Source organism: Petaurus breviceps, unplaced genomic scaffold, assembly GCF_028583685.1.
Source record: "Petaurus breviceps papuanus isolate PSGF00001 unplaced genomic scaffold, PetGlider_PUasm1.0 79, whole genome shotgun sequence".
Classification (NCBI taxonomy): domain Eukaryota; kingdom Metazoa; phylum Chordata; class Mammalia; order Diprotodontia; family Petauridae; genus Petaurus; species Petaurus breviceps.
In genome coordinates, this window is record NW_027186523.1 from 30822643 (window position 1) to 30836284 (window position 13642).

Here is a 13642-nt window from a genome sequence, read left to right on the forward strand (position 1 = left end):
TTGAATTTTTTGTTTGTTTCCTCTACTTCTTTTTCAGGGTGTTCAATTATTTTTAAGCTTTCCTAACTTCTGTTCTAGCCTTCTATTATCTCTTTCTTTATTACTTTTATTAGAGTTTATATTCTATTTATATCATCCCTTTTTCTTTCACAGAAATGTTACTTCCAATTCTGTTATACTATACTCAAAGAATTTAGATTTCTCTCCTTACTCTAACTGGGATTCCTTTGGTCCTAATAATGACAATTACCAAGTTAATGTACATATAGCCATAGCAAGTTGTTGAGAATCAGTTCTTAAAAATTACTGCCAATTTTTCATACCATCAGCCACAGATTTCTTTATTTTAAACTTGCTGATCAGACTTTCAGTTACAATATATGTGGCAAAAAAACAAAAGAAAACAGAAAGATAATTAACACACGATATCTGCCACATTTCCACTTACCTCTATTTTTGACCTGTTTTTTCTATGTTATGGGATGTGCAACAATTTCTTTAATTTCCTTACATTTATGACATATTTAATGGCAACAATTTACATTTTCCTGCTTCTTTGACAGGCTAAAATTGCTTCCAATGACAAATTATTTTTATTGCCCTTTTACTGCCACATTAGTGACATAATCCAGCAGAATAATAAAAAGTTGTTGAGAGGTGAACCGGAGTTAATAACTCATCTCCCAACTTAATTCTAAAACAGGCTTTCTTAAATCAGTATATTCACCATTTAAGTTTCTCAAAAATACTTCCATTATGAAATAAAAAGCTGTTTTTTGAGATATAAGTCTCACTTTTACCCCCAACAGAACTCATGCTGTACTTTTTTTTCTCAAAATATATTCTGTGCAAAATGTAAGTTCTGTGTAGGTTTGTACCTTATTTTTGAAAAGTTGTTTATAAAATATAAATCCTAAAAACAACTCCAACAAGAGACAACAGAGGAAGAAGAAACATATCAGACATAGCCTAATTTTTCACATGAGAAACTAAATATGTTCTTAAAGCTCCAGTAATACATTCCTTCAAAAAATCAGAATGCACTTTGGTCATTATTAAACTTATTAGTACACAGGCAAATTCTTCAAAATACTTACTTGTTGCTTTACATAGAAGTAGTGTATACCACACAATTTGAGGCTTAATTACCCCAAACCTACTGATTGTATGGAATGATAAGAACAAAGGGTTGTCTACATTGTTCTACTCTTTACACATACCTCATTTGAAGTTATGATTTGGGTGAATACCGAACTAAATATACTGGTCTCCAATGAATGATTTATAAATTACAATGTTGAACTTCCTAAAAATTATAAGGATTTGAATGTATTTAACATGATGGACTTGTCTCAAACAGTATTTTTACTTCTTTCAAACAAGTCCTGGTTTGGGGCTAATGTCCAGTTTTCAGAAAATTTGTTAGTCATAATTGATTATACAAATACAACAATCTTAAATCAAGATTCAACAAGATACCTTCAAGTTAACTCCATCTCCCTAATATGCCAACAAGATAAAGTACTCAATTTGACACTTGTGGAGAAATCAATTTTCTAGAAAAATTATACTTCTAAACAGCCCTTATTTCAATGAGAAAGGGAGGTGTATATCTCAGATGAAATTAAAAGGGCAGAGTTTTTAAAAACTGCAATTTTCTGAAAAATTTTTATACGGTTCTAAGAACAGATGTATGTGTGTGTATACATATATCTTCCTTTATGGGTATTTATCCTTAGATTGTTCACTTGAGTGTGGTATAAAATGGCATATGCTATAGTGTACCATGGGGGGGAAAATCTATTTTACTTGAGTAAACATAAGGTACTTTAGTAAAATCAAGAGGCACTTCACTTGTGAGATGAGCATATAGACCTCACTCAAAAGGATACCATATCATGCCCCAGTACACTATAGCATATTCCATATAAAGATACACATTAAAAGTAATAATTTTAAAAGTGCACATTTTGAGCATGCACAGTTGGAGATGTGCAAACAGCCCAGTGTTTCAAATAAATACAATTATTACTAGTAAATTTATATCAAAATACCTTACAGCATTGTAACCATTTACAATTATTGCTCTATTAAGAGTTTTATCATCAAAGAGCACTTGTTGACCTGTTTTATATAATACCATATTAATTTATTAATACTGAAGGGTGCTTAAACTGCAGCTTAATCAGTTTAGATCCTGGAATTGCTCCAAATGTAAAATACAGAGTAAACTCTGACTGGATCTAGAAAGTGTTCTAACATAGTAAATAAATCATTCAACTATTTCTGTCAACCTACAGTTGGTTCTTTTTCAGAACAATTAAGTCATTCTGAATGTATCAGAATGCTAGTTGTATTCAGTTTTGTGTCTACAGAAACATAAACTGTTTAACCTAAAGAAGTTTTGTTTTTTTTCTAAAGTAAGGCAAGTTCATTCTACCTCTGAGGAAACAATTCTCAGCAATGACTTCTATACTCTGGATCTATTACATTAGTAACTGACTATGAACTATTACCAGGATCTCAAGTACATGGATATCAGTTTTTTATCACCCTTTCAATAACTAGGTATATCAATGTTTGAAAATAAAATATAAAGACTAAAGTGTAAAAACAGTGAAAAGGTAAAAATAAATATAACAATTGCACAAGACAGTCAGATGTAAACACTTCAATTTTCTAAGCTACATCCTTTAAGGAGACTGTAGCTTCTGAAGCACAGATTCAGTGACTGCTTTTAGACAGCTTAGTCAGTACTCTTGTTTCAGAAAACAGGATGAGGCCTTTTCTCGACATTGTCATGATTTGATCTTCCAAAGCTAAAGAGAAAATGATACAGTGTCAGAGACCATTCAAGTTATTAAGCCAGATTTATAGAATAAGAATTAGTCATACCTTTCTCTAACATTCTCCATCCTCACTTCTCTAGGTCATAAAATCATTCTGGGGGACTTTGGGTGGGGGAGGCAATTGGGGTTAAGTGACGTGCCCAGGGTCACATAGCTAGTGTCTTGAGGTCAGATTTTAACTCTGATACTCCTGACTTCAGGGTCAGTGCTATATCCAATGCATCACCTAGCTGTCCTCCCACTTTTGAGCTATTTTTAAAACAAAACAATAAGAAGTTTCCTTATGTCTTGTAACAGAAATATATTGGAATTTGTACTAAGTACATGGTTACATCATGCACTCTCTATGATGAGACAGCAGGGCATAATGGACAAAGACCTCAGAGTCATTACTCCTGGGTTCGAATCCTATCTCTGACACCTACTAGCTCTGTAACTCTACGTAGATTTCAAACTCTCAGTACCCCCCAAGGAACTCTCTAATACTATATACACCAAGGAATAGCTCTAGATCTGGACTGATAGAGACAGTTTCCTCATAAAAGTCCCCTACACCAATGAAATCACAGGTATATAAAAAAAAAAAAACAAAGGCTCTAAAAAAGGTTGCAATATTCTGGAGAATTTAAAAGTATAACATCATTTTAGCAAAAAAAAAAAACTGGAGAGGAAGGAGTGTTACAAATGTCTTTCTTATAAAAAATTCTCCAAATTATTAGTTGCTATAGGGTTATAAATATAGAATGCATATCATTCCTGGAAATTAAGTGGGCAGTTTCTTTACTCCTACAAGAGCACAAAAAAGCCTCCACTGCACTATATACGTATAAAATTTAGAGTGTCTAAAGCTAAATAAATGTCACAATACTCATTCTAGTACTAAAGAAAGAAAATGTTTAGCAAGCTTTCACCTTTAAATTAAATCCAAGTAAGTCACTGATAACACCAGAAACAGCAGACAATATGACAACCTGGGTTATATTGTAAAGCAGCGGATTCATTGTAAGCCCATATAACCTGAAGGGGCTGTCCAATTCCTAGCAATAAAGAAAAAGAAATCATTAAAATGAAATCATCATAACAAAGTTTAGAATTAATTAGGTTCTAAAGGCATAAGATTACAGCCAGAGCTGGAAGGAACTGTAAGAATCATTTTCACTTTACCCATAGAGACTTAAGTTACATAGAGTTTACATAATGGCTTGCCTGAGATTACATGGCTAGATTTGAACCTAGTCCTCCAATTCAAAATCCAGTCCTCTTTACATACTGCCTCTGTTGAACAACTTCAAGGCAAAAGACATTGAAATACTTTAACAATGCTTAAAAGAATCAACACCTGCTATTGTGTACACATTTAGAGATTATTAAAATGGCTAAACTTAAAACAAGGAAATGTAGTTGTTATTTTTTTAAGAGAAAAAAAAATCCCAAAACAATAGAAAAAGAAAGTGGTTACAGGGAAGGAACAGCAAAAATTCTTTTGTCTTTACTTCTATTTGAATGACAAATGTTAACATTTAATATATTTACTATTCTAATAAATGCAAAGAGATTTGATGGAAAATCTTTTAAGGACAACAGTACACAAGAAGGTAGCAATTCAGAATATCCTAAAAGATTATCTATTGCCTTTTATATATCTTAAACTAGATGTTCCACAGGAATCTCAAACTCAACATGTCCAAAACAACTCTTTAACTTTGACCAACATCTTTTCTTCTTTCAAATTTTCTTATTACTGTTGACAGCATCCCTGTTCTTCTTGTTACCCAGGCTTTCAACCTTTGATGTCTTTACTCCCTACTCTCACCCCACACAGCTAATTCAATGATGTGGAGCACTTTCATACATAATTGTTGACAGTTTGGATTTCTTCCTTTGAAAACTGCTTATTTGTAGCCTTTTACTATTTATCTACTGCAGAATGGATTTGGTTCTTTCATTTCGTTTATGTCTTGAAAATGAGGCCTCTATCAGGAAAAAAAAATGTTTTTGTAAAGATTTTTTCTCAATTACTTGTTTATTAATTTTTACATTTGATTTATTTGTGGAAGATCTTTTTATATAAAATCAAAATAGTCAATTTCATCTTATGTAATCCTCTTTAATATTTTTTTAGCTTTAACCCTTCTTTTATCTAAAGGTATAAAAGATAACTTCTTCCTTGGTCCTCTAATTTATGATGTGATCTTTTTATATCTGATCCTTGTTATCCATCTGGGGAGCATCCTGGCATACGCTGTGAAGTATTAGTTTAAATATAATGTCTGTTCAGTTGCTATATGGTTTCTCCTGGAGTTTCTGGCAAATAATGAATCCTTCCATCCCAGTTTCTAGGGTCTTTGGGTGTATGTAATGGTAATGGTAATTTAAAGATCTTCCCTGCCTAAGAGAATCTGAAGACCTTCCCTGCTTCGAAGATACTTCCCTGCCCCCTACTAGGCTGAATGTAATCACATGCAGTCTGTGATGGGAGGAGTTTGCTGAAGGGTGGAGCAGAGCCCACAGGAAGCTGGGAGTCAGAGCAGCTAGACAGTGGGAGAGAGAGGATGGCAGGCAAGCAGGAAGTTATGTTTGTGCGTGTTGGTTTGTGGGAAGGCTAAAGGATGGTGTGGCTCTCTGGTGTTATGGTGTATTACCTTCTAGCTACTATGATGGATTCAGCTTTCAGTGTTTTGCTCCTGTCTTCTCTGTGGAGAGTCTGTTATATTTTGTGGTGGAGAACCATGCCCGCATATTTCGTCATTGTTAGCCTCGTGAATATGGCATTGGTGCTACAGCGCATGGCATATGGCGTTATGTTTGTTTGTGTCTGTTTGCTGGTATCTCAGCTATTGTACTCATCTTTGTATTTTTTAAAACAGTTCCAATTTGTTTTAATGATAACTACTTTGTAGCACAATTTGAGATCTGGTTCTGAGACCCTGTTTCCCATTCTTTTTTTCATTATAACTTATTAGATTCTTCACATATTATTTTTTTCTAGTTCTATAAAACATTCTTTTGGGAATCTGACTTATGCAGTACTGATTAAGTTATTTAATTTACACAGCACTGTCATTTTCATTATGTTAGCTTAACCTACCCACGAGTAATTAATGTTTCTCCAACTGTATTAAGTCCATCTTTATTTTTACAAAGAGACTGAATCTTGGAAGAAAGCATATAACTTCTGTAGTTATTTTGAATGGAGTTTTTCTTTCTAGTTCATTTGGATGGGTTTTGTTGGCGATAAACAGAAATGCTAATGATTTAGGTGATTTATCTTATATCCAGCAGATTTCTGAAGGTATTATTTTCTTTAGTTTTTAGTCGACTCCCTAAAGTTTTCTAAGTATAAAATTAAGTCATCAGCAAAAAGAGATAATTTTATTTCCTCTTTACCTATACTTAACACTTAGCTAGCATTTATATAGTACTTTAACATAGTCTCTCATTTGATATAATAATCCTGTAAGGCAGGTGCTCTTATTATCCCTATATTATAGACAAGGCAATTAAGACTAAGAGAGATTCAGTGACTTGCTCAGCATCACACAGCTCCTAAGTGTCTGAGGAATTCAAACTTCTACTCACTGCACAACCTAGCTACCTTCCATTTCATTTTCTGTATTATATTACAAAGTCGTACATCTTTGCTTCACCTCTGATCTTATAGGAAAGATCTCTAACTTTTCTCTTTTAAATGTAATATTTGTTCTTAGATTTAAACATTATTTACTATCTTAAGGGAAGGTCCATTTGTTCCTATGATTTTTGGTGTTTTGTTTTTAGTACAAATTGTTTTTGGATTTGGTTAAAGGCTTTTTCAGCACCTATTAATATAATTATATGGTCTGTATTATTTATATTATTAATATGGCTTATCATATTGTAGTCTTCCTTATGATGAGCCATCCTTGCATTTCTAGTATAAACTCAAGTTGTTCATACAGTATAATCTTTCTAAAATGTTGTTTTGGCCTACTTGAAAATACTTGATTTGAAAGTTCTGCACCAAGTCATTAAAGATAATGGTCTAGAGACCATTTTCTTTTTGTCTTTCCCTGGCTTTTAGCTGTCAAGACCATTTGTAACAGAGAAAGATTAGAAGGGCTTGTGTTACTGTCCATTTACCTCAAAATATCCTCTCTGGGTCCATATGCCCCCATGGAAGTAAATGGGAGGAAAACCATCACAAACCAATCATAATTGTTCCCGTATCACAGCATCTTGTTCTTTGTTCTATATGCCTCAAAACTATAAAAGAGAGCTGTCCCCCTCATTCAAGTTCTTAGCTAGGGAAGCTGAGATCTTATTTATTGGTAAATTCACACTTTACTAAAAAATTGATCATGCTGGAATTTTGTGCCACTGTCTACCTTAATTTTAACTGTTACAGTAATAAACTTAAATGATTAAATGCCTTAGCATACAAATTCATAAAGAAACATCTGGGCTCTAAAAAGACATGGACAGTAACACAATAGTAAAAGGAGCTTTTAATATCTCTCTCTGTTTTGGATAAGACTAACAAATAAACAGAAGAGAAAATACAGAACTGAATAAGAAAAATTGCTGTACAAACTAGAGTCAAAAGATTTATGTCATCTTCTAAGTGGGGTAGCAAAAGAACATACATACTTCTTGGCACCATGTGGGACTTTTAAAACACTAATCATATGATAGGACACAAAGATATCAGAAGCAAATGCAAAAAGGCAAAAATCGTTAATATATACCTTTATAGACCATAACCCATTAAAAACAGTAATTGGTTCAGGAAGAAAAAACAAAAAGATACAAACCCAAATGAAAACTCAACAATAAAACCCTAACTAAAGAGTAGGTTAAAGAACAAATCATAGCCATGATTAATAACTGTGTAAAATAAACAATGATGATGAAACTACATACAACAGTTTCTAGGATGCAGTTAACATGATCCTCAGGGGAAAAGAAATCATACCTCAGAAACATACATTGATAAAACAAATAAGAAGGTTAATGAGTTGAATATACATTTTTAAAAATTGGTAACCCAGTCCAAAAGAGGAATAGATAAATTTAAAGCAATAAAACCTCTAAGAAGTGAAAAAGAAAATTAAAAGTTTAAAAATAGATTATTATAATTACATTATAATAATTAGAAAATATTAATAAAATTCATAAACCTTTACCTAATCCGATTACAAAGAAGCGAGTAGAAAATCACATCAATAAAATAGTAAATGAGCTAGGTGAAATTATAGCAAAACCAGAAGAAATAAAATGAATAATCAGAACATTTTATACACAGTTACATACTAACAAAATAAATAAATAAAAACCAAACCCAGAAGAATCCCTTCAAAAATATAAAAATACCAAAATAGAGGACCAGATAGATATCTTAAATAATCCAAACTCAGAAAAAGGAAATAGTAATGGAATAATCAAAGAAAAACATCTCCTAGTCCTGATGGACTCATAGAAGGAACTATATCAAACTTTTAAAAGAATGATTAGCACCTACACTTCATCAGTTTCAGAAATTAAAAAAGAAAGCACCTTACTAGAAACAAATAGAGTACTAATACCCAAGTCAGGAAAATTTAAAACATAAAATTAAAGGTCAATATCATTTATGAACATTGACTCAGAAATTTTAAATAAAATTCTGTCAGACTTCAGTGATTTATCCAAGAAATCATTCATAATGATGAAGTGGAATTTATACTGTGATGCAAGCATAATTGATCATAATAAAAACCAAAACATCTAAAACCACATGATCACCTTAACAGGTGTTTGACAAAGTACTACACTTCTTTTATGCTAAAAAATTTGCATCTATCGAAAACCAAAAATAAGCATTAGAAGAAATGGGGATACACTAGAACTTGTTCCAATAAACAGGGAATCAAGTAAGGATAACCACTCTCCCCATTATTATTTTACATAGTTCCAGAAATACAGCAATAAGACAAGAGAATGAAATTAAAGGCATTAAGATAGGTAAAGAGGAGATCCCTATCCACTGATGATTTATATGATCATTTACTTGGAAAATCCTAGGCAATCATCAAAGATACTAATTGAGACAATTTGTGCCTTTAGCAACACTGCAGGTTCCAAAATCTCAAAAGTCACCAATATTTTTATGTAATAATAATAGAAGAAGCAATAATAGAAAGGGAAATTCCATTCCAACTAATTACAAAATGCACAAAATATCTGGGAATCAACCTCCCAAAGCACACTAAAGGCTTGTACAGATTCAATTACAAAGTGATCCTTCCTCCTTAAAGAAATAAAGAGCAATTTAAATAGGTAGAGGAATATAGGCCTTATCAATATAATAAAAATTATAATGCTACAAAAATTAATGTACGCTTTTAATGCTATACTAAAATCACCAAGATACTTTACAGAACTTCATAAAATAACAAAATTCATTTGGAAAAACAAAAGATCTAGAGTAGACTATCAAGGGAAACAATGAAAGTAGGAATGAAACGGGAAAGTACTTTCAAACTATACCATAAAGTAGCAATCATCAAAATCATATGGTATTGATTAAAAAATGTAGATAGCTCAAAAGCACAGTATTTGGTAAGATGGAAAACACAAACTGCCTAGGCTAAAACACCTAATTAAAATTTTAAAAATTTCTGGAAAAACAATTTAGCAGAAATTAGACTTAGGCCAATATCCTACGATATCCTACCATATTCCACAACAGATTCTAAATAGATATGCAACCTAAATAGAATGTTAAAAAAAATTGCAAGAGAAACAGCACAGATAGAGGTAGGAGTTGTACTGTTAATGAAACAAGAGATAGAGGCAATTTCAAAAGATAGATAATTTTGATTACTTCAAACTAAAAAACTTCTGCAATGACAGAATTAGCACATCTAGACTAAGAAGTATTTAAAATCACATGAAAGAATACTCTAAATCACCAATAGCAAATGCAAATCAAAATAACCCTGAGGTTCTACGTCACCGTGAAAATTGGCAAAAATGATGAAAAATGGCAGCAGTCAATGATAAAAGGCCTTTGGAAGTGCAGCCACACTAATTACACTGCTATTGAACTGTGAAATGGCACCATTATTTTGAAAAGCAATTTGGAATTGTGCAAATGGAATGATTAAAATGATCATACTCATAGATCTACAGACTCCATTATTGGGCTTAAAACCCAAGGAAGTCACCTATAAGAAGAAAGTTCCCATATATATTCTGAACTATTAAGACTGAACACTTTTTATAATAGTTAAGAATTGAAAACAAAGTAGATGCCATTCAAGTGGAGAGTAGCTAAACAAACTGTGTTCTATGTATATAATGGAATATTACTGTGTCATAAGAAATGATATATGTGATGAATACAAAGAAGGAAAAGATCTATGGGAACTGATGCAAATGGAAGTAGAGCCAAGAAAGCAATTCACACAATAACAACAACAGAGTAAATGGAAAAACAATGACATACCCAAAAAACATCAAAAGTAAATGTAACAAAATTATAATTCTTAAGCAGGGTCAAATAAAGAAATGAGACAATACTCCCCCAACCCACCCTTTTATGGAGGGGGGCGGTCAATAGATATTACACACTGCACATGGTTTTGAACTTTTTTAATGCATTGATCAATTGTGTTGATTTTTTTTCCTCTCCAATATATACTATGTTTCATGGGATGACTTTCTAGGAAAAGGAGACAGAGGGAGAGAGATACTTGGAATAACTGATTATGTGAGAAAATGAAAATATCAATAAAAACTTATTTTAAAAAAAGAAAACAACCCAGAAAATAGGATGCTTTTGCTGTGTCTCCTTCTATTACTAAAATTCTACCACCATGATACTGTTTTGCTTCATTCTTTCTTCAGAAAAATAGCTATGAAAATATATATTTATAGAAATAATCTGTATCACTTCATACAGGACCTTCCATATTTTCTTTATGCTTTAAGTTTATACATTAACATAATTTAAATTTTTAATCTGGTTAAGCATTATTCAATATTTTGCTATTATAACTTAGTGGTTTTTCTTTTAACAACAAAAAAAGTTATTTTATGATATTTTTGATACAGGATGTTAGCAATAACATTGCTGGGTCCAAAGGTATGATCAGTCTGGGGATCCTTTATTATATATATAGCCATATTCTTTATAATGTTTACACTACTCAACGTTCACCAATGCCTGCTTCACCAAAGCCCCAACAACATGAAACTTTATAATTTCAAAAAAAGATATTCCATTACAGTGGAAACAAAAATGTGTTCCTTACAATTGTCTTGATTTCACTTCTATGATGATTATGGAACTTGAGCACTATTTCAAATAGTAAACAGTTCATATTTCCTTTTTCGGTCCTGTCCTTTGATCAATGCTACACAGGGGGACAATTTTATAATTATGAGCCTATTCCTCATGGATTCTAGATGTTGGACCTATGAGTTCATTGGAATAGGGAACTTCTCCTGATCAAGAAATTTTCTATACCAATGCATAGCAGCAACTATTCTACAATCATAGAATTCTATAATATACAATCAACTGTTGTTAGAGAGCTGCCTACTAGGGTCACATAGCCAATATGTTAAAGGCAAAACTTGGAAGCCAAGCCTTCCTGACTCCAAGTCCAACTGTCTTTTCCCTAAGCCACACTGACTTTATCCAATGAATTTACTGCAAGCATTCTTTCCGATGTTTCTTTTCCTTTAGACATAATGTTTTTGTTGTACAATTTCATCTCTAATGATTTCTTACTTTTAATGTGATAAAAGAATCCCTCTTTTCTATAGCTGAAGCTATATTATTTCTTTTTATACAAGGTGTTTAATTTTCCCCCCTCAAATTTAGATCACTGCTCTGATTAAGTATTTACTGTGGTGTGTATCTAAGCCCTTTTTTGGTCATATAGCGATCCAGTTTTCTCAGATTTTATTTAGTAGTATTTTAATACTGAGACTTTCACTTTAGCCTTTGTATCTTAGTGCTTTGCACACAGTAGGTACTAAATAAATATTTGTCAAACTAAATTAATTCTATTCCTTAGTGAGTTTGTCAAACATTTATTAAATAATCATCAGGTTCTTGATTCTATTCCCTTGGTCTATTTCTCTATTTTAATTTTTCCCCCTATAGTTCTTGACTCTCTGGACCCTATGCTATAATCTCCAAACAAATGAAGCTGAAGATCACTCAGAGGGCAATTGGAGGAACACGTGATGTGTACCAATAGCTACAACACATTACACATGAAATCCCACAGGAAAATGTGCCCAGAAAGAAAAAAAATGAGCTAGTTTTATATAGTGAGAAAAAAGAGAAAACTAACCGAAGGCCCCAGGCTCCACTGTAATCCACAAAAAAGAAGAGAATTTGAAATGAGTTGTAATCAGCATCGATGGAAAAACACCCAACAAGAACACAAATCTCCTTGAAATTTCCTCGTACTTTTAAAATTTGTATGGAAAAATGAATGGATATAACTTTATCTAATTCTATGAAATAACCAATTTGCATGGAATTAAATATCAAAGTTAGCTTGTTTGACCTATGCATAAGCAGAAAATGTTTTTATATGACTTCTCTCAAACTGTTAAAAATAATTTTGGAGCTGTCTTCATGTAAGTCTCATCTATGTCTCTATAAGTTATACTTAATATACTCTATCATCATAAAGAGTATTTCACTATCATTTTGCTTATGATGAAACTGAGGTTCAGGAAAGTTAAAGTAATCTGCAAGTCTCCAAATGGCTTTGGGCAGAGTGACACAAGTGAGGTTAAAACCTAGAGTTATCTCTTACTCAACACACTCTTTGTACTGCATTAGTATATGCATTGTGATAACTACATATCCTTTTAAGCTGAATTTATGTTGTTCTAATAAATATGAAATGAAAAAATCAAGAAGGAATTTTCTTTATTTTCAACATCTAAGTTCAGATCCTAGCAATTATATATTTTTAATGACGATAAACTATGAGATAGTAGAGATTTCTTTAACAAGGCATACAAATTATATGAATATGCTCAAAAACAAACTAAAAATATTTTGAAGACTTTAAGGGCTATGAATCAAGATGAAAAGTGGAAGAAAACTAAACAAGATGCAAAATAATACCACCACATGCAGATCTATGTTATACTCTAATTTCAATTTTATTCTTACCTTCAATAATTTAGTAGCAAGTTTCAAGACATTATTAACTAGTGTCAGTTCCTCCTTCTTATTAGGTTTCTTCTCCATTTTCAAGTACAGGTTTATCTAACAAAAAGGACCAATTAAACACCACTTTATACAACATTTTTTAAAAAAAAGACAAAATCATGAATTAACTTTAAAATGAGTCTACTTCACAGAATCACATATAGTAAAAGAATAAATAAGGTTTTACTGGCACTAAAGTCAATAAACTAGTTTAGGTTTTCTGACTTAAAAATATGTTCTATCAATGTAGATATGAAATCCATCTTCAGAAACCCATCAAGCAAAATAGTCATTCTTTATGGTACAATATGGCAGAATGAGCACAAGTTTAACAGTCAGAAAACCATGGATCTAGTACCTGCTATACCATATACTAGTCATGTGCTTTGGGAAATTGAGCTTTTGTTTCTTCACCTATAAAATGAAGATAAAATATCAGTGCTACATAACAGAGAATTGTGATATTAAATGAGACTATACATGTAAAAAGTATCTGATAGGGGCGGCTAGGTGGCCCAGTGAGTAAAGCACCGGCCCCAGAGTCGGGAGGACCCACACAAAAAAACTAGCTGTGTGACCTTGGGCAAGT

General features: G+C 32.2%; 1 protein-coding gene across 4 annotated transcripts in view; it reads right to left on the bottom strand.

The window, feature by feature from the left end:
• Nucleotides 1–313: 313 nt before the first annotated feature.
• LOC138175884 (protein PHTF2) overlaps nt 314–13642 on the bottom strand; it is a 184162-nt gene continuing 170833 nt past the window's right edge. For all 4 annotated transcript variants that reach the window (XM_069106529.1, XM_069106527.1, XM_069106530.1 and 1 more), the window contains 3 exons: nt 13015–13110; nt 3761–3886; nt 314–2819 (listed from right to left, as the gene is read on the bottom strand). In XM_069106529.1, coding sequence (XP_068962630.1) covers nt 2799–2819; nt 3761–3886; nt 13015–13110 — 243 coding nt within the window. In that variant the 3' untranslated portion in view covers nt 314–2798. The remainder of the gene's footprint in view (nt 2820–3760; nt 3887–13014; nt 13111–13642) is intronic.